This window comes from Heptranchias perlo, chromosome 1 (assembly GCF_035084215.1).
Source record: "Heptranchias perlo isolate sHepPer1 chromosome 1, sHepPer1.hap1, whole genome shotgun sequence".
NCBI classification, from domain to species: Eukaryota; Metazoa; Chordata; class Chondrichthyes; order Hexanchiformes; family Hexanchidae; genus Heptranchias; species Heptranchias perlo.
In genome coordinates this window covers 86,107,355-86,135,149 of record NC_090325.1, presented here as the reverse complement: position 1 = coordinate 86,135,149, position 27,795 = coordinate 86,107,355, and the positions used below count along the sequence as shown (strand labels likewise).

General features: G+C 39.9%; 1 protein-coding gene across 2 annotated transcripts in view; it reads right to left on the bottom strand.

Annotated features, from left to right (window-relative positions):
• Nucleotides 1-27,795, bottom strand: part of nfxl1 (nuclear transcription factor, X-box binding-like 1) — a 177,853-nt gene that overhangs the window by 95,226 nt on the left and 54,832 nt on the right. For both annotated transcript variants that reach the window (XM_067988151.1, XM_067988158.1), the window contains exons 12-15: nucleotides 24,362-24,482; nucleotides 17,389-17,548; nucleotides 14,658-14,749; nucleotides 11,273-11,294 (exon numbers count right to left, since the gene is read on the bottom strand). In XM_067988151.1, coding sequence (XP_067844252.1) covers nucleotides 11,273-11,294; nucleotides 14,658-14,749; nucleotides 17,389-17,548; nucleotides 24,362-24,482 — 395 coding nt within the window. The remainder of the gene's footprint in view (nucleotides 1-11,272; nucleotides 11,295-14,657; nucleotides 14,750-17,388; nucleotides 17,549-24,361; nucleotides 24,483-27,795) is intronic.

Genomic DNA, 27,795 nt, shown 5'->3' with positions numbered 1-27,795 from the left:
ACTGCCTGGTTCAGCCTTAGACAGTGGCCAGGGAGTGGGATGGAGTCAGTGGTGAGCATATGGCGTTTATGCCGGGGCTGAAGACGATGGCTTTGATCTTCCCAACATTCAGTTGGAGGAAATCGAAAGACTGTATGTCAATCAATCTGTTAGCAGAGGTGGTGGAGAGGTGCTGGATGTCAGAATCATACAGGTGGAAGCTGATTCCCATTTTTACAGATGATGTCGCCAAGGGGAATACTCTGGCTATGATCAGATAGGTAAGAATGCAAACAGGTGAGAGCAGTCCCACTGAATTGGGCAATGGAGGAGAGGTATTGGAGGAGGAAAGTGTGATCGACTACGTTGAAGGCTGCAGAGAGATCGAGGGCAACAAGGTCCAATAATGCATCATGGTCACATCCACAGAGAACATGGTTTGTTAATTTGGTTAGAGCTGTTTCACAGTTGTGGGAGGGCTGGGACCCGATGGATTCAATCCAGAAGCTGTAGGAAAAATGGGCATGGACTTGGGAGCCGACAATACGATGAAGGACTTGAAACATAGAAAATAGGAGCAAGAGTAGGCCATTCAGCCCTTCGGGCCTGCTCCGCCATTCAAAATGATCAAGGCTGATCATCTAACTCCGTACCCTGTTCCCGCTTTTTCCCCCATATCCCTTGATCCCTTTAGCATTAAATATATCTATCTCCTTCTTGAATACATCTAATGACTTGGCCTCCACTGCCTTCTGTGGTAGAGAATTCCACAGGTTCACCACCCTCTGAGTGAAGAAATTTCTCCTCATCTCGGTTCTAAATGGCATACCCTGTATCCAGAGACTGTGACTCCTGCTTCTGGACTCCCCAGCCATCGGGAACATCCTCCCTGCATCTAGTCTGTCTAGTCCTGTTAGAATTTTATATGTTTCGATGAGATCACCTCTCATTCTTCTAAACTCTAGTGAATATTGGCCTAGTCGACCCAATCTCTCCTCAGACATCAGTCCTGCCATCCCAGGAATCAGTCTGGTAAACCTTCGTTGCACTCCCTCTGTGGCAAGGACATCCTTCCTCAGATAAGGCGACAAAAACTGCACACAATACACCAAATGTGGTCTCACCAAGACCCTGTATCGCCCCCTTAGACTGACATTCACTTTATGGTGAAAGTAAAAGTAAAAATGTTCTCTGTGGATGTGACCGTGATGCATTATTGGACCTTGTCGCCCTCGATCTCTCTGCAGCCTTCAACGTAGTCGATCACACTTTCCTCCTCCAATACCTCTTCCTCCTCCTGCATAACTGCAGTAAGACATCCCTGCTCCTGTACTCAAATCCTCTTGCAATGAACGCCAACATACCATTCGCCTTCCTAACTGCTTGCTGCACCTGAATGCTTGCTTTCAGCGACTGGTGTACAAGGACACCCAGGTCTCGTTGCACCTCCCCTTTTCCCAATCTATCACCATTCAGATAATAATCTGCCTTTCTGTTTCTACAACCAAAGTGGATAACCTCACATTTATCCACGTTATACTGCGTCTGCCATGTTCTTGCCCACTCACCCAACATTGGAGCCTCTTTGCATCCTCCTCACAGCTCACATTCCACCCCAGCTTTGTGTCATCTGTAAACTTGGAAATGTTACATTTAGTTCCCTCATCCAAATCATTGATATATATTGAGAGGAAAGGAAGGTTTGAGATGGGGCAGTTATGGCGAGGAACAAGGATCAAGGTTTTTTTTTGAGGAGCGGGGTGATGATGGCAGTTTTGAAAGGGAGGGGGAACAGTGCACTGACTCTATGGATACTGGTTTGAGTGTCATTCTCTGTGGTAGAAATACAGCTTAAGAGACCACTGTGAAGTCCAGTCCTGACTAACATTTTTACTTTTACTTTCACCATAAAGTGAATGTCAGACTTGGGGGCGATTCAGGTGACCTCATCAGAGTAGACAAGAGTTAAAAGGAGCACAGGGCCCATAGGCTAGATTATTGTGCAGTTTTCCGCATATTGTTTTCCATTTTAGATTCCTGGGTGCATATTGTTTTCCATTTTAGATTCCTGGGTGCTGATAGGTAAATTTGTCTGCAAAACAATCAGGCTCCAGGGATGGTGCAACACCTGGTTTGGGCCCAATACACCAAATCTAGGCTTTCCATCGGCTAAAAGGTTACCCTCTGAAGCTTGAAAAGACTGAATTTTTAAAAATTCATTCTCTGGATGTGGGCATCGCTGACCAGGCCAACATTTATTGCCCATCCCTAGTTGCCCTAAGTTGATGGTGGTGAGCCACCTACTTGAACAGTTGCAGTCTGTGCAGCCATTCTTTGTAGTGGTTTGATACAACTGTGAGGCTTGCTAGGTCACTTCAGAAGAGTGAACAGTTAAGAGTGAACTACATTGGAGTGGGACTCGAGTCACATAAAAACCAGACCAGGTAAGGACAGTCGATTTCCTTCCCTAAAGGAGCAGTTGGGTTTTTATGACAATACAACAGCTTTATGGTTACTTTTACTGATACCAGCGTTTTTATTTCCAGATTTTAAAAATTGAATTCAAATTCTCAAACTGCACAATGCGATTTGAAGAAAGGGATAGAAGAGGTGAAAGAAGGTTTTAAAAAAAAGTTGTTCCCACTTTCAAAAAGTAGGGAAAAAATTAAGCTAAGCACAATAAAATTAAAGCTAAAATTTTTTTAAAAAGAGAAAAAGAGTAGAAGAGAATAGGAGGAAGAATGACCTGACAAGACACAAACAGGTGAAGTGCTTAAATTTTACTTCTATAAAAATTGTGTCTGAGGCATTTAATTAGCAGTTTGGGGTTAATATAGAACAAGTATGTTTTATTCCTGTAATTACAACACTAATATATTGTTATATCAGTGTCACCGTGTAGGAGCTAAAAACAAATAAATCTGGCCAGTTCTGGGAGAGAAAAGTTTCCATAAACCTGCAGGCAATACTTCAGTATACTATCCAAAGCCAAAAATCACAGCACTTTTACTTTAAAGCAAACAATCAAATCCAGAAAGTTAAAAAACTTAAAATTTAATTCCCATCTGTGTGATTTGAAACACACAAATGATCCAAAAATAAATCAAAGGCCATACTGAAAAATAATCTGTAAACAATCCCCAGGATAAACCAGGTAATATTATTATTCCCACTGTGGTCCTTCATAGTCAGCTTTTCCCCAAATATATAATGTGATAGAACAATTGTTGGAAGAAAGAAACATTCAAAGTCCTCAATGACCTGATTATAGACTTTTATTTATGCAGCCTGGATCTTCCTCTATTAACTTAAAAATGTAAACAATTTTACAACACCAAGTTATAGTCCAGCAATTTTATTTTAAATTCACAAGCTTTCGGAGATTTTCTCCTTCCTCAGGCAAATGTTTCAGGATCTCCTTGAAGCCTACGCCTATAAATGCGTAGGCTTCAAGGAGATCCTGAAACATTTGCCTGAGGAAGGAGAAAATCTCCGAAAGCTTGTGAATTTAAAATAAAATTGCTGGACTATAACTTGGTGTTGTAAAATTGTTTACAATTGTCAACCCCAGTCCATCACCGGCATCTCCACAACTTAAAAATGAACTAAGTTTCACAAACAAGGTGCTTTAGCATATCTGACTTTTATTATGCAGATATACACAGAATAAATCTGGAATTTTCTTTGCAGACAACACCTCTCTGCAATTACTTGAAAAAGATTATACAAGATGTACATACAAAAAGACCACTGTACGACTAAAAGCCGTACAATCACACTTGTTCTTTCCCATCTCTAGGAAGATTTCAAAGTCTCTGCCACAGCTGGCTCTGACATTTAAACAAAAAGCCTGATTACAGATCCCACAGTGACACACTTCAAAAAAACATTTACAATAACTGAATAACTGACCTTTGCTATATCAAAGGATGTACAAGACATCTCACACCATATCTCTTGGGCTGTCTGCTGAAAGCAGACTGTTGCAAATGCAAGCAAAAAAGGGACTTTTAAAGTCCTTTCTGTGAACATTTTAGAGAGTGAATTCGTTTTCATACTCATCGCATCATTTTGCTCGAGATCAACAATCTGTACTTTAAAAAAAGGCATTTGTGGAACTGTCATCTGGCTTTAAATTTACAATTATCAAATTAATTAAAAGTAGCTTTCAGGATATATATTTTGAAACAGAGGGATTTTAATTAAACAAGCTTGATGTCCGTTTCAAAGGAATATAATAACTATTTTCCTCCATTGAAGCAAAATGTGCTCTAGTGATGAGTCTTATTAATTTCCAATATTTCCTTTTCCAAATTGCAATTGGAGGTTCTCCCAACTTTGGGTTCACCAACCAACGGCGCTTCCTGACTGGTTTTGGCACAGGTAGTCTCATTAGAAGGTCCAAATGGAGTCAAACCAGGTCCCAGCCATATAACTCTGAGAAAATAGCAATGTTGGAAGAGATGCAAGTACCTCCTCAATGTTCTCTCTTTCTCTCCCTATTTTTAAGCTGAAAGGTTGTTCTGCATCACATACCATTCCCAGACTAAGGAGGGCAGGGCAACCTGTTCCTAGGTCACAAACTTCTCTTTTTTTAAAAAAACAATACATCCTTCCTCCTCTTCACCCAGAAACAATTTTGCTAAGGCTGGGAATTTATCCTTAGGATGCATGTAACAATGACAAAAATGAATAACAATTTGTATATTTAACATTTTAGAAAAACTGTAGAATCTACACAAAAGTGGGGCAGTATTATGAAAAGATTCCTTTGACAAAATTTTTAGAAAATAAAATCATATTCTTGAATAATTCCTTAAGTGACTTTAGATTTTTATGTGGCACTTGCTATCAGTTTGATAAAATCAGTTGTATTTTGCTTTAATCACACTAACAAAATGCATGAAGCAATATTGGCTCATTTCTCCAAACTCCTCCCCATTCTTCTTTCAATTTCTCCCATTCCACCCTCGCCAATTTGCTTACTACCCATCCATTCCGGTCACCCTGCAACATGTTCATTATCTTGCCAAAAAGACCTGCTCTATTCATGACCTTGTTCTAGATCACTCCACGTCTTGGGCTGACAAAATCCTAGCAGATGTGTAGTGATTCTTTTCCCCTCATCAAGGCCACCTTACCCAAGAACATGCTCCACTATGCTTGCTGTTCAAACTGTCATGGTTCTCATTTCCAGGACACAACTTGGCCTGTCCCCATACTCCTCTGGCACTTAGTGAGATGCTCAAACGAAACTGTCTGCTACCGCTCTCATTTCTCCTTCCAAATCCTCATTCTCCCAAGCCCCTGGTTGATTTACCTTGCTGAAATTTATTTCCCATTCTCCTCACTTAGCCTTTGCAGCAAGTGATTCCTCTACCCTTGATGACTTCAACCAACATCTAAATTCTCCGTATCTCTTCTTCTCTGCCCTTTTGCATTCACTCAAACTTACTGTGCACATTAACTCTCCTATCTTTACTCCGGGATCATCCTAGAAAATAAGGATAACTCCAAACTATTCCTCTGCACCACAATCCAGCTCCTTCAACCATCATCCCTTTGTCCCCTCCATCTTTATTTCTGCTGCCAAGTGCAAGGAGTTCACGGATTTCTTCACCTCCAAAATTTAGACCAACTGCTTGGCTACCTCAGCCTCCTCTATAAATTTGTCCCCAAACAATTTGCAATGACTTCTCTGCCTTTGCTCAAAAAAGCACCTCAGGCATCTGCAAAACTTATATGCTTGGCAACATTTACATACTGTCCTGGTGAAATTATCCACTAACAAAGGGTCATCTTCCAAATGTTTGCTGATGACACTCAGCTTTACTGCTCTGCCACTATCCATGACCATTGCTGAGTTGTACCGACTGCCTGTCTGACATCAAGGCACGGATGAGCCAGAACTTCCTCTAAGTTAATATTTGGCTCCCTCCAAAAACTTCACACCTTAAGCCTCTTCCTTCCCCAATGATCCACGATCTCAGTTTAAGAGCTGATGAGTTTACATCAATCCTCAACTATCCTTTCTTAAATAACATTGTACACAAAGTTTAAATTTGTATCTAAAAGTGTCATTTTATAAATTCAGAGAGTGCCACTCATTTGATTGGCAGTCCAATACATTTTTATGTAAAATGCAGTCAGTTTATTCTAATTTTTGTGATAGTTTGCAGTCTTTACCTACTTAAATTCAAACAAACAGTATGGGTATTAACAGCTAAGCAACCATAGCCCATTTTGAATTAGGGTAAAAAAAAACATGTTTTAAGTTCTCATTGAATCAGCGATCTTATTTTTTAAACTATAATCTTCAACACTGGGATAAAAGACTAGAAGTGATGCAATTTCCCATGTTCTAATGAAAAAAAATCACAACAGTTTACATTGTCGACCTACACTACCCAGAGTCATGAATTTTTGACACATTACTCAGCAAGTCCTGAAAGCTGATCTTCAAATTTCCCTATACAACAACTCTCTGATGTGCATACCTAATGTTACAGCAATGACAGTCAAAATGGCAGGCCTCCAGGAGGGAGATTTTACAGAGTCAAATAGGTAGGAACTGCTGAAAAAATAATGCTATTACACAGATAGGGAAAAGCAGTATTTTATTCTGAAAATATTACCCCCTACCAAGCACAATGCTTATCTTAAGTTAATTTAAAATAAAATTCAATTATAGTCTAAGATCATTACATAGAATTATATAGAGTCTACAGCACAAGAACAGGCCATTCAGCCCAACTGGTCTATGCCGGCTTTTATGCTCCACACTAGCCTCCTCCCACTACACTTCATCTCACCATATCAGAAAATTCTTCTATTCCTTTCCCACTCATGTGTTTATCTAGCTTCCCCTTAAATGCATCTATGCTATTCGCCTCAACTACTCCTTGTGGTAGCGCTTCCACATTCTAAGCAATCTCTGGATAAAGATCTTTCTCCTGAATTACCTATTGGATTTATTAGTGACTCTCTTATACTTATGGCCTCTAGTTTTGGACTCCCCCAAAAGTGGAAACATTTTCTCTATGTCTACCCTATCAAACCCTTTCATAATCTTAAAGACCTCCATCAGGCCACCCATCAGCCTTTTCTTTTCTGGAGAAAAGAGCACCAGCCTGTTCAGCATTTCCTGATAAGTATATCTTCTCAGTTCTGATATCATCCTTGTGAACCTGAATAGTAGACCAGAACATAAATGTTCACATTCTCTTTCTAATACCAGTTTTATTACACAAAATTATGCCCCAAAAGAAGTGTCAATGGCTTGTAAAGCTTAACACTTCTATAACATTACTCACTCTCAAACATTCTATTAATCATTCAAAATTGCAATTTCTATAACTTCTAATAATCCCTTTCTTGAAATTCTGTAAGAAATTATATCTACCATGCTAAGGCTTTGTTATATTCTTAAAAATGCCAATAATAAACTGTAGGACCATAGTAAAGGAGAAGGCTGCTCCCAAGTTTGGCTGGCCTTGCCCCATACAATTGGGATGGTCTGCTATGAAAACTCCTCCATATTGGATGCCAAAGCAAGTTTGCAGCAGGGTCTATATCTGTCATTTTTTTTTAAAGAGTAGATTACATTTTAGGCAAAAATTCTAAGAAGCAACCAAAGTGGGCAATGTGATATTAGCACACCACCTTGGTCTACAAACCTAATGGACTGGTTTATGAGACACTAAAAGGCAACATTGCTCCTTTGAAGGATGGTCATTGATCCTTCTATTTTTAGATTTTGTTAGTGTACTCAGTTAATGCTTCCAAAAGTATCTCATAGCAGTGCATTTCTGAAATAAGTAAAAACAGTTCAGGAAGAAAATAATGGGCCAGAAATTGCTTTAAAAAGAATGGTGAGCTCAACAGCGTTCACCGTTGTTAGTGGCCAAATGAAAGAGCAAGATCCAGCATTCACACGTGCAGACAAACTCGGAAATCCGAAGCTTGCTCTTCCTGGTTTGCCGGAGATCTGACAGGCTCACCTTAAAGGAATATCGGCAGCTGCAATCAACAGACCAGCGCCAAATTGCTCTTCTGCCCAACTGGAAACTAACTAATCGCCACAAAACAGGTACGCTTAAATATACCTGGTCTAAACTAAGTTTTAACAGCGCAATAACTCTTAATGACTACCAAACAACTAAAAATTAACTTTTAAAAATGTGGAGTCTCATTACACCTAATTTTAATCATTGTTGGTCATTAAAACATTTTTTTAAATTAACATTTTTTTTAAAAAACATTGTTTTACTTTTTCCTTCTATTTTATTTCATTTGATTATTTCTTAACCTCTTCTTTTCCGCCACTGTCTATAACTGTTTTACAAATGATTTTATTCTTGTACTTTTCACTTCCTGGTTTTTTACTTTGCAGCTTGTACTTCAAGGTTTTGATTCTTCGTGGCTTTTCAAGGATGCTGCTTTCTGATTGGTCGAGGGGATCGATCGATCGATCGATCCTCTCGCTTCTCCCACAGGTCCTAGCTTCGCTGGAGTTAACACTGGGCTCTTCTCAGCTTCCTATTAGAGGATGTTCCCCCAGTAAAGACCGCGGTAAGTTAGTGGGCGAGTATAAATCCACGGAGCAGCGAGCGCGTTAGTTCGCTGCTCGGAACAATTTACGGGCCCTTGTAATTTTAAGACACCAAGATACATTTGAAAGTTTGAGTATTTGTATAAATATACACAGTAGTACATTGTGAAGAAACTATTGTTTCCATCAGTCGAACTGTGACCATTAAGGAAGCTATGTAAAGAATAGATTAAGAAATAAATGGAAACACAAAGTACATCAATTATTAAATGAAAGTTATAGCATTTATAGACACATACCCTTGCTTGGCAATTAGTGGTGTATAGCAATTAATTTAAGTTTAACCCTTTGTCTTTTGTATTACTGATATGGGATGCTAAAGTATTGTCTTTTCTCTTGCTCAGAGGCATAATAGGTGAGCTTTTCTTTGTACTTACTTCTCAATTTAAAGCATTTGAGTGCGTCGGTATCTGAATTTTTTTTAATCCATTATTCATCCACAAATTCAGCTGCTTTTCTACCAATTTTCTCTTTCCCTCCTCCCTTAAAAAGTTTTGTCTTTTGCTGGAGTACACTTCCATGGCATCGCTCATACTGGTATTACACGCCAAGTGGACCATTCTTTACATATAAGCACAGAAAGTGAGCATTGCGGGCTACTTTATTCTGTGGTGCATTACAGTCAAGCCCAATCCTGTCCTCAACTAATGTCCAACACACACATTTTCCACTCAACAGCAATTAGCAGGAACCCTAGGTGGTCTTCCCCTCCCTAACCTAAGGGCAACTGTAGGGCCTCTACTGCTGCCTTAACTAAGATCCGCTAATTCAGCACAAGCTAGGAATCGATCCTGGGACCTTGTGGTCTGCAAGGCACAAGCCATTGTTTACCCGCAATATCAAATGGATTTGATAAACAGACTATATGCAGACTTGATGAAGCAAGCAGACTTATGCAGTACGACACTGGACAAATTTGGATAACAAATTGAGGTGATCAGTGGCTATAGATAGTGGGACCATTGTAGGACCATGGGTGGTAGTATAAAGAGTACTATGGGCTGAACAAGTTTCCTCTCAGCTGAAGCCACCAGTCATCTTTGTAATGAAAAGTATATAGAATCATGTCATTAATGATATAATCTTGGTGTGTGAAAATCCTAAATTATTTTACAATAAAAGGCAATAACTGATGGTCTTATTAGGACAGTGTTGCAATTTTCTAATTAATTCCAGTGACCTATTTTTCTTCTCGCTCAGAGGCACAATAGTACAAAGTTTTTCATTGTATTAGCCTCAATTTAAAGCATTTGAGTGTGTCAGTATCGGATTTTTTTTTAATACATTATTCATCTGCAAATAATGTATCAGGTTTTTAGTGAAGGCACTGCTGAATCCCATGTGGAAGGATTTTCTCACTAGCAAAATCAACATCACTGGCTGCTTATTAGATTTAAACTTATTGCTCAAAGTTACAGGTTTTAAAGCATATAACTGAGTGACCTTCTTAATTTTAAAAGACTTTGCACCTGACAAAATTAAGAAAAAGCAGCAAACCACATCAGCAAATCACACCAGCAAGCGATGCAGAAATCATGTATGGGAGACTGGAAAGGCATCTTAGCAATGAAAAATGGTGGTTAGAGTTAATCACTTCCACATGCAATAAGTAAATGAAAAATAATGCAATGACCTCTTTACCAGAAAATACATATATCTTAACTAAATCTTTTGTAATAGCACTTGGAACTTTGCAGAAGAAAAGTCTGATTTATATTGAAGGAAACTTGGCATCTTTTAAATACCAACAATGTCCCATTGAAGTCAAAATGGGGTTTAAACCGTGACATCAAATGTATTCAAAACAAGAAAAGTTGGTTTTAAATATGAAAGCTTACTTTCTCTCCCCCTTCACCCCCACTGAAATCAAAGAAAAGTTCACTGAACTCTGCTAAAATCTGATTTCATCAATCACCAGTCTGCAACAATGCAGGCTTAGCAGATGTATCTTCAGTCTAATTCATAAAAAAGCCACAATGAATTCTTTTCCACCTCCATAACATCGCTCATCTCTGCCCCTGCGTCAGCTTATTTGCTGCTGAAACCCTCATTCATGCCTTTGTTACCTCTAGACTCAACAATTCCAATGATCTCCTGGCTGGCCTCCCCTCTTCCACCCTCCATAAACTTGAGATCATCCAAAACTCTGCTGCCCATATCCTATCTCTCACCAAGTCCCATTCTTCCATCACCCCTGTGCTCACTGACCTACATTGGCTCCCAGTCCGGCAATGCCCTCGATTTTAAAATTCTCATTGTTGTTTTCAAATCCCTCCACAGCCTCGCCCCTCCCTATCTCTGTAACCTCCTCCAGCCCTACAACCCTCCAAGATCTCTGCGCCCCTCCAAATCTTGCCTCTTGCGCGTCCCCGATTTTAATCACTCCACCACTGGCAGCCATGCCTTCAGCTGCCTAGGCCCTAAGCTCTGCAATTCCCTCCCTAAACCTCTCCACCTCTCTCTCTCCTTCTTTAAGACTCACTTTAAAACCTACCTCTTTGTCCAAGCTTTTGGTCACCTGTCCTAATATCTCCTCATGTGGCTCAGTATCAAATTTTGTTTAATAACACTCCTGTGAACTTTCAACTACATTAAAGGCGCTATATAAATCCAAGTTGTTGTTGTTGATGTATCAAGTGCCTAATTGCATATTTTACCCTTAATGATTGTTTTTGGACTCACCTCATGTTTTCCAAGACAAGCCCTGCAAGACAAAATAGTGAATTCTATTGAAGATTTAAATGATCAAACAAAAATTCAAAAATGTTATTAATTTTTATATTTGAGACATATGAAATCAATGCCAATGTTCATTCAGTAACAATACTTCTACTTAATCATTAATAACTGTGTAGAGTCCAAATAAAATGGAGCATAGGTTATTTGCTTTCCTGCACTATTTTCTCATATCACAAATTTTTTTGTGAAAAAGAAATGTAATCACCATGCACACCGATGCAGATCTTTATAAAACATGATTAAGACCTCACTTCGTCACAAAACATTTCTTCAGAAACTTTGAGGATAATTTTCTGAGTAAGTGCTGGCAAATCACATCAGAAAATTACATGCAGCGCATCTGTGATTTTCTGATATGCGCTGCCAGCGGCAAGATTCCATCATCAGCATGTACTCTGAAAATTGCCCTTCGTATCCAGCATTTGTGTTTGCACATCAAAACTAAGTTTTGGTCTCAATTTTCATATTAAAATAAAGGCTTGGAGCCTGGTACAGTTCTGTTCTTTATTCCTTCAAGTCCAAGGAGTGCAAACTTCAGCATACTTGATACACATCTGGTTTAGCCACTCATCTGGTTTGAAAATATCAAATGGAAGCCAGGAAGGTAAGTTGAATGGAGTTAAGGAGTTTAGTGGCAATGGGAATGAGGAAGCAGGAGGTTAAGTCTTATAGATGAGATAAGCTTGGAGAGGATAGGGGAAATGATGCAGAACCCAGATAGAGACAAGAGTTCAGGCCTAGTGGGGACGGGGCTGGGAGCAGGTTAGTTTTGTTTGTGGGGTGGGGGAAGTCTTGTTCTCCTTTTCCAAAACTGGATTATTCTAGACAGCAAATTAAGTCAAACATCCTCCCAGCCCCATTCTCACTCTAGCCCTGAACTCTAGTCTCTATCTGGTTTCTCCACCATTCCCCCCATCCTCTCCAAGTTTATCTCATCCATGAGACATAACCTCCTACTTCCTCAACCCCATTGTCACTAAAGTCCTAAACTCCATCCAACTTACCTTCCTGGCTCCCACTTTAGCTGCTACTGTAAGATTTTTTTTTGTGCCAGGCACTATATCCATACTTTTCAGAACTGCCATGATCATCCCACTCTTCAGAAAGCCCACCTTCCTGGCTAATGACTGTCCCATCCCCAACCTCCCTAAACAGGTTTACCACCTCCTAGATTTGTGCCCATCTGTCTCACAACTTCCTGTTGGAATCCCTCCAGATTTCCACCCCTCCCAAATCAATGAAATGGGCCTAACCAAAGTCACAAATGATTGTGACCGTGCTGCATTATTCCTCCTTGCTCTCTCTGCAATCTTTGACATAATCGATCACATGATCTTCCTCCAATGCCTCTCATTCATTGTCCAGGTTAACGTGACTGCCCTCACTTGGTCCTAATTGATCGTAGCCAGAGAACCTCCAGCATGGTTTCTCTTTGCACCCCAGTACCAATACATTGGAAGTCCCTCATTGGGAAGACTGAAGCTATCATCTTTGGCCGATACACTCGTCACCTGGCAAAAAAAAATCTTTCACACTCCATTCCCATCCCTGGCCACTCAGGTTGAACTTGACAATTCATAACCTCAATTCAACCCCGAAGTGAGCTTCCAACTCAAGGTCCCCTCCATCACAAGGAAAGCCTATTTCTGTTCCTATCTCAGCCCATTTTCGGCTGAAACCCTCATGCATGCCATTGCCACCTTTATATTTGATTACTCCAATTCTACTCTAGCAGGCCTCCGGTCCTTCACCCTTCATAAACTTTAGCTCATTGAAAAGGTTGCCGCTTGTATCCTGTCCTGCATGCCAATCACACCTGTCCTTGCTGATCTACATGGGCTCCTGACCCACCTACCCACAGGCTCAAATTTAAAATTCTCATCCTCAGCCCTCTTTCTCTTTCTATAACCTCCTCCAGCTTTACAATTTCCTCCCACCATACTCTCCAGTCCCCTGACTCATTCTAGCATTGGCCGTCGTGCCTTCAGTCACCTCGGACCCAAGCTATGGAATTTCCTCCCTAAACCCCACCACTTCTCCACCACCCACTCTTCTTTCAAGATCCTCAACATCCATTCACGCAGGATGAACCAGACCACGCAAAACCTTGGCATCCTGCATAACCCAGAGTACAGCTTAAACCCCAAATCTTATCCATCACCAATACCATTCCCACCTCTGCAATACCGTCAGCCCCTCCCTCAGCCTCTCTGCTGCTGACACTCCTATTCGTGCCTATGTCACCTCGAGGCCACATTTCTTTAATGTCCTTCTCACTGACCTCCCATCCTCCACAAACTCCAACTACTGCAAACGCAGCCACCCGTATCCTATTCTGCACTAAGTTCCACTCATCCACTACCCCTATCTTTGCTAATCTACTTTGGTTCTCAGCCCCACAAGGTGTTAAATTTAAAATCCTTGTCTTTGATTCCAAATCCCTCCAAAGCCTCATCCAACCTATCTGAGACCTTCTCAAACCTTGTATCCTCTCCAACATCATACAGTCCCTCTGGCTTTTTGTGCAGCCCCCCCACCACCCTGCTTCGTCCCACCATTGTTGATAGTACCCAAGGTGGCCTTTGCCCTACTTTCTGTAACTCCCTCCCTAAATCCTTCAGTCTCTCCCAGATTTAAAAAGCTCATCAAAACCTCTCTTTCAGACATGCCTTCTATTCCCTCCCTCCACGGCTTGACGCCTATTCCCGTATCTATTCTCAGTCATTTTTAATTCCTTGGGACACTTTCTATGTTAAAGACATTACATAAATGCAAGTTGCAATTGTGGTTGGAATGGTTATGCTCAGAATATTTTTGCCAAACAAATTTTCAAGAAGAAAAACAGCGCCATTAATTATAATGTGAAGTAACTTTCATTAAATACAAAACATCTTTAATGAAAATGGTATCACTTGTGGTGCAATACCTTATTTACTGCATCTCCCTCAAAGGCTGGAAAGGATGAAACAATTATTTTACAGTAGAATAGCACAAATAATGAAAGTAGAATTTTTATTCCATTATAGTTATGTAAATAAAATGTCTTTGGAAAAATATTGCTGTGCAAGAGTGAACTACATGGGAAATTTCATCACAAAAGTCAATATCCTGAAAGCCCAAATTAGAAGTATAATTTCCAAATAATTGAATAACTACCATGTTGAACTAAAAATCAGCATTTAGAGTTTGACAACTGAATTGCTTTTTGATTAGAGAATTTTAAGAAACACTGATGGGCAACAGCTAAAAGAGTTGCATATGTTCATTTTCAGAATTAGCTGCAGAAATATTTCAAGACTGAGTTATGAATTGTACTATCAGTACTTACGTGGGAATAGAAACCACACAGGATGGGCAGGGCACTGCAGTTCGAATGAAAGTTGGCTCAGAACGTTGCTCCCATGGACCTGTAGGTTGGTACTAAAAGGACAAAAACTAAGATGAGTAATGAGTATAGTCATTATATTTTTCAGTTCTGAATTTTGTAATTATTTGTCAGTTTTCAAAATTTTATGGCAAAAACTATTTTTGAGAGTTAACTAAAACCATATAAAAAGGCTGATATTTAGTTTGAACATATTTTATTTAAATTTTCAGTATGCCTTTCCCTTTACTGCATTGAAACTGAAATTATATTGTATGGCAATAATCCGTTTGCTGGTTACAGTTCTAAAATCGAGATTGACGAGAACATGAAAACAGAACCTGATTTCGTGCAGCAGGACAAAAAAGCAAAAGCTAATTTTTCTTGATGAAAAGATGAATTCAACCCCCTTAGAAGAATATCAAATGCAGGTTTTTTTACGCCTTACTTCCATCCTTCATTTACTGTTTGTTCACCTTGTTCTTCATCACGTGAGAAAATTAAATGCATGAATTTGTTACTTACTAATCTGCAACACTACATCTTGAAGTACCAACACACCTCTACACTATCTTTCCTCCTCATTCCTTTCCTCCTTGTTTGCCGACGTAATAATAGCGATTACAATTCAACAATAATTCACTGCACGTGAAGTCTGGGAGGGCCTGAGGACATGGTTAGATGCTTTATAAGTGTAAGCTCTTCCAATATTTATTTCTTTGTTTCTCATTCCCCATTTTTTCCTAGCTTATTTCATTTTAACTCACCACGTTGCATTTCTTCCTTCCCCATTTTTATTGGCAAAAATGAAAGTCCATGGAACTGGAGGCAACCTTATGACATGGGTTGGAATGTGATTGGGAGGAAGGAGACAGAGAGTAGGGATAAAAGGTATGTACTCTGACTGGCAGGATGTAACAAATGGTGTTCCTGGGGACTCATAGATTTTCACCATATTTATTAATGACTTGGATGAAGTAATAGACAGTTGTATATCCAAGTTTGCAGATGACACTAATTAAAGAGGCACAGTATGTGTAGATGGGAGCAGGACGTTACATAGGGACATAGACAGATTAAATGAGTGGGGAAAACTGTGACAAATGGAATTCAATGTGGGGAAGTGTCAGGACATCCACTTTGGATCCAAGAAAGAAATGGTGAGAATCTAGAAACTGTGGAGGAGCAAAGAGGTTTGATGTCCATGTACACAAATCACTAAAAGCAATCAAAAAGACCAACGTAATGGTGGTCTTTAACTCAAGGGGACTGGAATACAAAGGGGAGGAAGTTATGCTTCAGTTTTATAAAGCCTTGGTCGGACACCATCTGAAGTACTGCATTCAGTTCTGGGCACCGCACCTCAGGAAGCATATATTGGCATTGGAGGGGGTGCAGCGCAGATTCACCAGACTGATACCAGGAATTAAAGGTTAAATTATAAGGGCAGGATGCATAAACTTGGCTTGTTTTCCCATGCGTATATAAGACTGAAAGGTGATCTAATCGAGGTGTTTAAAATGATAACAGGATTCAATTGGGTAGATAAAGAGAATATATTGCCTCTGGTGGTGAAACCAGAACAAGAGACCATGATCTTAAAATTAGAGCCAGGTCATTCAGGAGTGAAATCAGGCAGCACTTCTTCACACAAGGGTGGTAGAAATCAGGAACACTCTCCCCCGAAAGGCTGTGGATACTGGGTCAATTGAAGCTTTCTAGACTGAAATCAATAGGTATTTGTTAGGTAAGGGTATTCAAGGGACATGGGTCAAAGGTGGGTAAATGGGGTTAAGGTACAGATAAGTCATGATCTAACTGAATGGTGGAACAGGCTTGAGGGGCTGAATGGCCTACTCGTGTACCTACGCTCCTCTCTTTCACACAAGTCAGCTGGACGGCAGAATGCAGTGAGGAAATGGAGTGGAGAGGGGAGGAGTGGAGAAATAAAGTAGTATTGTTGCAACAAAGGTTGTGACTTTTCTAGAATCTAGTGTAATATGAGGAAGTGTCAAGAGCTAATTGGGACAGCAAAGAATAAGGCACTGGTAGAACAGGAAAATAATCAGTAGGATTTATCTAATGTAACATCAATTTCATGAACGGACACACCAGAAGTTATTTTTTGCTGTTATAGCTGTGTTGCTGGAAGAGCAAGTTTAGGGTTTGGGTGGAAAAACAGGACTGGATCAGTTCAAAGACTAAATTGAGACTTTTTTGGTCTATAAAGTACAGATCATTTGCTGGTTGGCTGATTCTGAACCTAACCTTTAAAAAAAAACACAAAAGCAGATGACACGCTCACCCTTATACTTTACATTTGTCCGCTTGAAAAAAACTGCAATATGACTAGTTATTCAAAACTTTGAATTAATTCATTATCATCTACAACCACAATAAGAACACGAGAAACCATTGTGGATTTTTAAGTCCTATTCATCTCCAAAGTTGTGTCAGAAGGAAATGTGTATTGTACAATGCTACTCCAGGTATATTAATCTTCTAGAACCCAAACCAGAAGCAGATAGCAACAAAACTGATGGAGAGCAAGGTGATTTTGTGTCCAAGATGGAAAGTATTCCAAAATCCTTTTAAAGGACCAAACTAATCTCTACTTTTCCTCAAAGTTGCTAGAAAGAAGCTCCAGAGAACTTTATTTCAAGTTGTACCCTGTACAAAAACTAAAAATTCTTACTGAATTTGCTTGCTTAACCAGTACTTCATCATGGCAAGTAGCAGGGCAAAGGTGGGCACACTTGGCTAGTGCTTTTTGGCAGGGCTGTTTACATGGAGGACAAGGACCAAAGTGACATCGGTGTTTCTCTCTGTTTGGATGATGACACGTGGGTGGCTTCCTACAGAGAAAAATAATAAAACATTTTAAAATCAGAATACTTAGAAATTGAAAATATATTTGCCTGTAACCAGCAAACATATAACCATTTAGAAAAGAAAGTACTACTGATGAATTTTTTGTGGTAAGTTGAAGGATACACTTATTTAATGACAGGAATGTTACACTACATGACAAACCATGTATTATAAAATAATGCCTAGAAAACCCTTTCTGAAGAGGAACCATTTTGAGGAAAGCTGTCTGCTGCAAAGGTTGAGCTGTGCTTAATATGCCCTGTCCCTTGAAGGTTGCAAAGTCTAATATTGTATAAATTGATGCATTCCCTCAGCTATTACTGAAGGATGTTTGTTGCTAGATTGGCAGCTACTTGTAAATCCAGGTCAAAGGAGACCAAGAGGAAGTGACTGGCTTTTTAAAAAATATATAAACTTTGTTGCTACTTATTGATTAGTAGGTTCCCTATCCAATTGTGATATGTTGCTGTTTTATGAATATGATATTTGAGCCATATAGGTGCAAGTGCATCATACAATTAGAATTTTTATATAAGTCAGTGTATCTCCTGTGATATTGTTCATGGTAAATCAGAAGATACAAGGGATGCAATTCAACTTCAGCGGGGGTGCAAGCCGGGCAGTAGTGGGTTGGCTGCCCATTACACACACCGTCCAATTTTCTTTTCCATGGAGCTGTCTGGCTGCATAGGTCATGTCAGTTGTGCCTCTTCCCCTTTCTGAACCCACATTGCTTAAAAAAAAACTCCTACCAGTCAATGTGTTGAATAAAGCAATTGAGCATCACTCTTGCAAGGATCTTTCCAGCAATGACAAGTAAAGAGATTCCCCAGTGATTACCACAGATGTAACAATTTCAATTCCCTTGTAGAGCTGGACAATTGAAGCATCTTTGAACTCCTGGGGGATCTTTCCTGAGCGCCACATGGATTGAAATAGTCAATTGAGATGACTGACTAAGTAGTCGCCATTGGCTTGTATATCTCAGCTGGGATAGTATCAGAATCAGGTGCGTTCCCATTTGAGAGCAACTGGGTTGCCTTTTCAGTCTCTGAGAAAGTAAGCTGTTTTGCAAGGATATCATTGATGGACACTGAAGCAGCCGATCGATGGCCTCATTATCAACAGCTGATTTCTTATTTAGAAGGTTTTGGAAATGGTCAGCCCACCTTTTCAGGATCTGATTTTTGTCTGTAAGAAAAGTTGTTTCCGTGCCAATAACAGGGGTGGAGCCACTAGTCTGTGGGTCATATATTGTCTTAAGGGTATTATAGAAGGACAAGTCATCAACCAGGAAAAAGCAAGCTTATGGTGACATTTGTAAACAAGTCCACACCAAACTAAGGATTATGTATGATACCAGGTGAAGCAAAAGGGCAAATTAATTACAGGCCTATGCTGACCAGTGACATGAAGGAAAAAAAATACGTTTAAGACGGGATATGATATAGCCATTGTAACAGAGATGTGATTTAAGTTTGGACAAGACTGGGAACTTAATAAGAATATAAGAAATAGGAGCAGGAGTAGGCCGTACGGCCCCTCGAGCCTGCTCCGCCATTTTATAAGACCATGGCTGATCTGTGATCTAACTCCATATACTGCCTTTGGCCCATATCCCTTAATACCTTTATAGTTGGCAAAAAGCTATCCATCTCAGATTTAAAATTAGCAACTGAGCTAGCATCAATTGCCGTTTGCGGAAGAGAGTTCCAAACTTCTACCACCCTTTGTGTGTAGAAATGTTTTCTAATCTCACTCCTGAAAGGTCTGGCTCTAATTTTTAAGACTGTGCCTCCTACTCCTAGAATCCCTAACCAGCGGAAATAGGATGGGTAGAGAGAAACTATCTGTTCCCCTTAATATCTTATAAACTTCGATCAGATCACCCCTTAACCTTCTAAACTCCAGAGAATACAACCCCAATTTGTGTAATCACTTCTCGTAACTTAACCCTTGAAGTCTGGGTATCATTCTAGTAAACCTACGCTGCACTCCCTCCAAGGCCAATATGTCCTTCTGAAGGTGCGGTGCCCAGAACTGCTCACAGTACTCCAGGTGCGGTCTAACCAGGGTTTTGTATAGCTGCAGCATAACTTATGCCCCCTTGTACCCTAGTCCTCTGGATATAAAGGCCAGCATTCCATTAGCCTTATTGATTATTTTCTGCACCTGTTCATGACACTTCAATGATCCATGTACCTGAACTCTTAAGTCCCTCTGGACATCCACTGTTTTTAACTTTTTACCATTTAGAAAGTACTCTGTTCTATCTTTTTTTGATCCAAAGTGGATGACCTCACATTTGCCTACGTTGAAATCCATTTGCCACAGTTTTGCCCATTCACCTAATCTATCAATATCCCTTTGTAATTTTATGTTTTCATCTACACTGCTTACATTGCCACCAATCTTTGTGTCATTGGCAAACTTAGATATGAGACTTTCTATGCCTTATTCAAGATGATAATAGCTGATTTTCGACCTCAACTCCACTTTCCCGCCCGATCCCCATATCCCTGGATTCCCTTAGAGTCCAAAAATCTATCGATCTCAGCCTTGAATATACTCAAGAGTAGAGAATTCCAAAGATTCACTACCCTCTGAGTGAAGAAATTTTTCCTCATCTCGGTCCTAAATGGCCGACGACCCCTTATCTTGTGACTATGACTCCTAGTTCTAGGCACTCCAGCCAAGGGAAACAGCCTCTCAGCATCTAACCTGTTAAGTCCTCTAAGACTCTTACACGTTTCAATGAGATCACCTCTCATTCTTCCAAATTCCAGAGAGTATAGGCCCATTCTACTCAATCTCTCCTCAAAGGACAACTCTTTCATCCAGGAATCAATCTAGTGAACCTTCATTGCATCCCCTCTAAGGCAAGTATATCCTTCCATAGGTAAGGAGAATAAAACTGTACACAGTACTCCAAGTGTGGTCTCACCAGAGCCTAATATAATTGCAGCAAGACCTCCTTATTCTTATACTACAATAAAGGCTAACATAGCATTTGCCTTCTTAATTGCTTACTGTACCTGCATGTTAACCTTCTGTGATTCGTGTACAAGGACACCCAAATCCCTCTGAATACCAATAGTTTTTAGTCTGTCATCTTTTAAAAAATATTCTGCTTTTCTATTCTTCCTACCAAGGTGGATAATTTCACATTTTCCCACATTATACTCCATCTGCCACCTTCTCGCCCACTCCCTTAACCTGTCTAGATCACTTAACCATTCTAGAATCTAGGGAATTCTGGAAGATCAGATACTAGAGGACCAAGGGTCTGGTGAGAATGAGGAACTGATAGAAATTAGTATTAGTAAAAAAAAAATAGTACTAGAGACATTAATGAGACTGAAAGTCGATAAATCCCAAGGACCTGATGATCTACAACCCAGGGTTTTGAAAGAGGTGGCTATAGAGATAGTGGATGCATTGGTTGTCATCTTCCAAAATTCTATAGATTCTAAAGCGGTTCCTGCAGATTGGAGGGTAGCAAATGTAACCCCACTATTTAAGAAAGGAAGGAAAGAGAAAACAGGGAACTACAGACCTGTTAGCCTGACATCAGTAGTAGGGAAAATGCTAGAATCTATTATAAAGGATGTGATAATAGGACACTTAGAAAATAATAATAGGATTTGGCAGAGTCAACATGGATTTATGAAAGGGAAATCATGTTTGATAAACCTATTGGAGTTCTTTGAGGATGTAACTAGTAGAATAGATAAAGGGGGAACCAGTGGATGTGGTGTATTTAGATTTTCAGAAGGCTTTAGATAAGGTCCCACACATGAGGTTGGTGAACAAAGTTAGAGCACATGGAATTGGGGGTAATATACTGGCATGGATTGAGAATTGGTTAACAGCCAGAAAACAGAGTAGGAATAAACGGGTCTTTTTCAGGTTGGCAGACTGTGACTAGTGGGGTACTGCAGGGATCGGTGCTTGGGCCCCAGCTAGTCACAATCTATATCAATGATTTGGACGAGGGGACCAAATGTAATATTTCCAAGTTTGCTGATGACACAAAACTAGGTGGGAATGTGAATAGTGAGGAGGATGCAAAGAGGCTTCAAGGGGATATAGACAGGCTAAGTGAGTGGGCAAGAACATGGCAGATGGAATATAATGTGGAAAAATGTGAAGATATCTACTTTGGTAGGAAAAACAGAAAAGTAGTTTTTAAAACGGTGAGAGATTAGGAAATGTTGATGTTCAAAAGGGACCTGGGTGTCCTTGTACATGAGTCACTGAAAGCTAACATGCAGGTGCAGCAAGCAATTAGGAAGGCAAATGGTATGTTGGCCTTTATTACAAGAGGATTTGAGTACAGGAGTAAAGATGTCTTACTGCAATTATATAGGGCCTTGGTGAGACCACGCCTGGAGTATTGTGTACAATTTTGGTCTCCTTACCTTAGAAAGGATATACTTGCCACAGAGGGAGTGCAACGAATTTTCTCCAGACTGATTCCTGGGATGGCGGGATTGTCGTATGAGGAGAGATTGAGTAGACTAGGTCTGTATTCTCGAGAGTTTAGAAGAATGAAGGTGATCTCATTGAAACATACAAAATTCTTACAGGGCTCAACAGGGTAGATGCATGGAGGATGTTTCCTCTGGCTGGGGCGTCTAGAACCAGGGATCACAGTCTCAGAATAAGGGGTAGGCCATTTAGGACTGAGATGAGGAGAAATGTCTTCACTCAGAGGGTGGTGAATCTTTGGAATTCTCTATCTCACAGGGCTGTGGAGGCTCAGTCATTGACTACATTCAAAACAGAGATCGATAGATTTCTAGGTATTAAAGGCATCAAGGGATATGGGAATAGTGCAGGAAAAAGGCGTTGAGGTAGAAGATAAACCTTGATCTTGTTGAACGGTGGAGTAGGCTCGAGGGGCTGGATGGCCTACTCCTGCTCCTATTTCTCATGTTCTTATGACGAATGCATCCATCTCTTTAAAACACTAGGATGTAGGCCATCAGGTCAAGGAGATTTGACGGCTTTTAGTCCCATTAATTTCTCCAGTATTTTTTCTTTACCAATCTTAATTGCTTTAAGTTGCTCACTCTCATTAGACCTTTGGTTCCCCACTACTGCTGATATGTTTTTTTGTGACTTCTACTGTGAAGACAGATACAAAACATTTGTTTAATGTCTCTGCCATTTTCTTATTCCCTATTATAATTTCTCCTGTCTCTGCCTCTAAGGGACACACGTTTACTTTCGCTAATCTCTTCCTTTTTACATACTTGTAAAAGCTCTTACAATCTCTTTATTTTTCTTGCTACTTTACTCTCATATTCAACATTTTCCCTCTATCATATTCCTGGATATAATGTTTTCAGGAGAAAGAGAGGGGGAAATAAGGGTAATGGGGTGGTATGGAAGGGTTTATTGCAGTGCTAGAATATAAGGGGGTTGTGTTAAGACAGCATCCAGATGTATAGAGTTATGAAATAAGAAGGGAAATGGCAGCGTTCTTGGTGTGCCTTGCAAGTATCTTTCTGGCAGTATAATTTGAGTTTTGACATTCTGATTGCCAAGACTGCCTTGTAACAGATGAATCAGTTATGCTGATCCATTCTACTGTGTTGGGAACAAGTTTCACACTGAAAAGATGTCATGTAACAGTAGAAAACAGCACAGACAGGAATTGTGGGAGATTCATTTTAAATGATCCGTGACACTGCAAATTTTAAAGTCAAAAATCAGCATGAACTAGTGGTCATGGAAGTTTGCCAATCTGATTAAGTTAGGCCTTGCCTCAGACAGCATCAAAAACACAGGAGGTTTTTAGATCAACCATACAAATTAAACTTGAGCAGCTCAAATAAACATTGATGAAACTTCCTCTCCACAATTTCATTGACAACAGGAGCAGATCAGAAGTATTTTATGCTATCAATTTTTAGAAGTCATGATGTGGAGATGCCGGTGATGGACTGGGGTTGACAATTGTAAACAATTTTACAACACCAAGTTATAGTCCAGCAATTTTATTTTAAATTCACAAGCTTTCGGAGGCTTCCTCCTTCCTCAGGTAAATGTACCTGAGGAAGGAGGAACATTTACCTGAGGAAGGAGGAAGCCTCCGAAAGCTTGTGAATTTAAAATAAAATTGCTGGACTATAACTTGGTGTTGTAAAATTGTTTACAATTTTTAGAAGAACCAAGAAAAGACAACTCATACTCTCCTTGGTTTGGGAGGCAGAGAATGCTGCCGGTAATGGTAGAAAAGAAACAGAGCACTGCCTCAAGCATGACCTTTTATACAATGCAGCAGCAAGAGGTCACAATCTCAAGCAGCATTTTTTTTTAAATGGCCAATACCCAGCATGACTTCCCTCCCCGAGGGATGTTTATGGAAGTTGCATGAATGTAGAACTAAAACAAAATACAATGGGCACTCAATTCCACAAAATGCAGATCAGGCACCTGTAACAACATGACACAGCCTGCCTGTGAATGGAAACTGGAGAGTTGAGGTTACCAATTGTTGTCTCACTGCAACAGACCATGGACATCCAAAAGATAAACAGAATATTTGTGGAAGCTGTACACACCCCACCAATTTACTGGAGCAGCATAACACACAATATCTTCATATGCATGCTTGGTTTAGAGTTGTATCTTACTAGCAGCATTGCAAGATTTAACTTATTTTTTCATGGGTGTCAGGACCAAGTGTGCAGGTAGTATAACATTTCCCGAGATCATAAAAAGTTATTACAAGAAATGTAAAAATACCATAATCAATAAATTCAGCTAACTATATATTATGCACTGACCTGCACAGCTCTTTGCACCTTGGAGGCTTAGTACTGCGTTCTCTGCCACAAGGTACAATCAGAACAGTGGCATTGCAATTACATTTCAGTTCTACAGTCTCTGGACATGGGTAGCAAGTACCTATTAATTTGAAGAAAAAATATTCAAACAGAATACATTCAATCCACAAAACAAACAAACAGCAGATTCAAATTATTAGTTTTTTTAAAAAAACTCAAGTTAGGATGAAGAAACACGCCATCTCTCTCTCTCTCTGCCCTCCCTTCACCCATGTCACAGGGGTTAGTAATTAGAATGCTTACATTTTCTAACTATCAACAAAACACAGGTAATAATTAGAATCTTTCCATTTGCCTTGAAAAATTGTTTTTAAAAAATGAACTCAAATTAGGATCAAGAAAAAGCTTAGTACATTTTCTGAAGTAACTCACTGCGAGCTAGTACTAACCTAGGGTTTACAGCACTGTAAAGGGGAACCCTGGAGTTTGGCAGAACTGAGGGGTAGAATGTAAGGTTTTGCTCACTGATGGATTCCTGGTTTCAGACAGCAATGCGAGTAGAGAGGAAAGGTGAGGTGGTGGGGGGGGGGGGGGGGGGGGGAAGACATCTCAGCTCTGGCAGCACTGGTTTGTAACATTCTAAGAGATTTCTGAAAACATTATGTGACATTTTGTGATTCATTCTTGGAAACATATCTTTGTTTGCTTTTTTTCTCCCTCTCCATAAATCTCTTCACCGTGTGTCTCTGAGGTATCAGTAATTAGAATGTTTAAATTTTCTAACAATCAACAAAACACTGGTGACAATTACTATCTTTCTGTTCACTTTCAAAATCTAATTCATTTGCTTTTTTAAAAATAACTCAAATTAGGATGAAGACCGATACTACCAATATTTATGTGTTTTTTTTAAAAAGATAGGGCGTGAGAGCAAGACAGAGAAAAAAAATCCCTGATTACACACAAACGTAGATTTAGTTAATTTCTAATTAAAAGACAATTCAATGGATAAATATAAGCATGTTATTGTGAAATATGTAATTTTTTGATTTCTTTTGTTTAATATCTTATATTGGAATTAGAAATTTCAGTTACTGAAAAACAGTAGACAACATTTTTTTCAAAAAGTATTTTGAGCGATTCGATTGATTCATCAACAAACAGTGAAGACAAAATGTTTACAAATAAAAACAGAAAATGCTGGACAGGCTCAGCAAGTGAGGCAGCATCTGTGGAGAAAGAAACAGAGTTAACGTTTCAGGTCGAAGTCAAACTGATGAAAGGTCTTTGACTTGAAATGTTAACTCTTGCTTGAATTGTTTTTTTCAAACTTAATGGCATTATTTTGTCTTCGGCCTTCCTTTTTCCACCTGACTCAGTCTTCCCACTGTGTTGCTTAGCCTCTGATCCTCTCCAGTCTGTCCTTGTTTCTCCCAGATCTGGGTCTCAATCCACCACCCTCACATTATCAGCTTGATGTCTTTAGTATTTTAAATACTTACAATTTTTCTTTCTCTAATCTCAGAAAGTAGTTTTATAGGTACTACCAGCAGCAGCTCTTAAAAATAATCTAGTGTTTCCACTCAGCTTTCAAAAGTCTGTCCATCCCATAAGAATGAACAAAATTAATAATTTAACAATGAATTTAACACTGAGCAACAAAGAATCTACCAAGTTAGAAGTTGCAAAGTGCATTAACTAGCAGAATTATAAAATATGAATACCTAAACCAAATATACTGCAAACCCCTGTCCCCTAACTCTCCCTATTCACCAGTTTAAGAGATCTCAATGTGATGTAAATTAATTAGATATTTTTAGACTGAACAAAATTATCAATACATAATATAGCTTTGAGAAGATGCTAGGGCTGGTTATGTGGTCCCGTCACAGTAGCAGCTGGACCTCTGCTCGACTCACCTGAGGCAATGAAAGCTGACATCACATAATTTTGCAAGGTCAAATAATTTCAATATTTTCAAGGCATACCCTGCCCAGTTCACAGGGTGAACAGGAAGGGAGTGTACTACAGCCTCCAAGATCTATATTGCTGTGTTGGAAATGTTCTCATTACACAGCAGCAAGGAGAGTGCACAGCAGGATAGCTTCCTTTGAGAATGTAGTTTTGCAGGTCTTGCTCCAAAACACACACATCACTAGGCAACCATTCACCTGGTTGGCAAATGCACACGCAAATCCATGTTTTGGTGGGGAACACTTTGCTGCTTGCACAGAAATATACCTTTAATCTTGCAAACTAGGATCGCCAATACAAGCTACCTGCATGTTCATGGATTCATACAAGATGGATGGTAAAATGGGCATTTAGTTGGCAGTGACCACTCTTCCTAATTCCAAGGTATAGGGAAGAATTGTTGTGAATATGCATCCATTGACTGGCTATGAGAAGAGGGCCCTCAAAATTCTGGGGCCAGAAGCAATCGAGTGAATGAGACACGCTGAGGTTAAAGGACTCCACCAAGCTCAGGGCTACTACCATCACTTGCTTTTTATTCTTTTTTTCTACACACAGACACACATCTAATGCAGCAACATCATACAATATCTTGGTCTGTAAGCTTGGTTTGGAAAGTTGTCTTATTGGCAGCGCTACAAGTTATATGTTTCTTTTGATTAAGTGGGTGTCCATGAGGCGCAAGACAGATGACTAACATTTGAATGGGATGTTAGTCATCTGTCTTGCGCCTCATAGCCATAGCACTCTGCGTCTCTCACCCCAATAGTGGCAAGCACCAGGGGGATACTATGTGACTCAGAGCACTAGTGAGGATGAGCAAGTGAAGTTGGCATTGGAGGAGCTGGAACTGCTGGACAGAGGATCAGCTCCAGTTCTCCTTCAGACCTTGAGCCCAAGATCTGCCTACAAACTGAGTTTGATAATCGAGTATCAACGATTCAAGGAATTATTTGACTGCGTGGCAAGAAGCCTGTAAAGTTTGGAGGCTGTATCCATACCACCCAGCCACCACGTTCAAATGACTCCAGAAAGCATGCAGGATTATGCAGCCACTGCTTGCCACTATTGGGGTGAGAGACGCAGAGTGCTATGGCTATGAGGCGCAAGACAAATGACTAACATCCCATTCAGATGTTAGTCATCTGTCTTGCGCCTCATGGACACCCACTTAATCAAAAGGAACATATAACTTGTAGCGCTGCCAGTAAGACAACTTTCCAAGATAATTAAGAAAAAGGTCAATACCCCCATGAAAATCAGAAACACAAATAGAAATGTGGGGGTGGAGGATGGAGGGAAGAAAATGTTTTTCGCGTGAAAGTAAAGACATGCATTTATATAGCACCTTATCACATGTGGCGCCAGCAGCAGGTAGGGCCGTCTACTGACCCAGCACAAGGGAGTACTGAACTACCTCCATCCTGAGAGGCAAACGCTGAAACAGTATAAACATATAC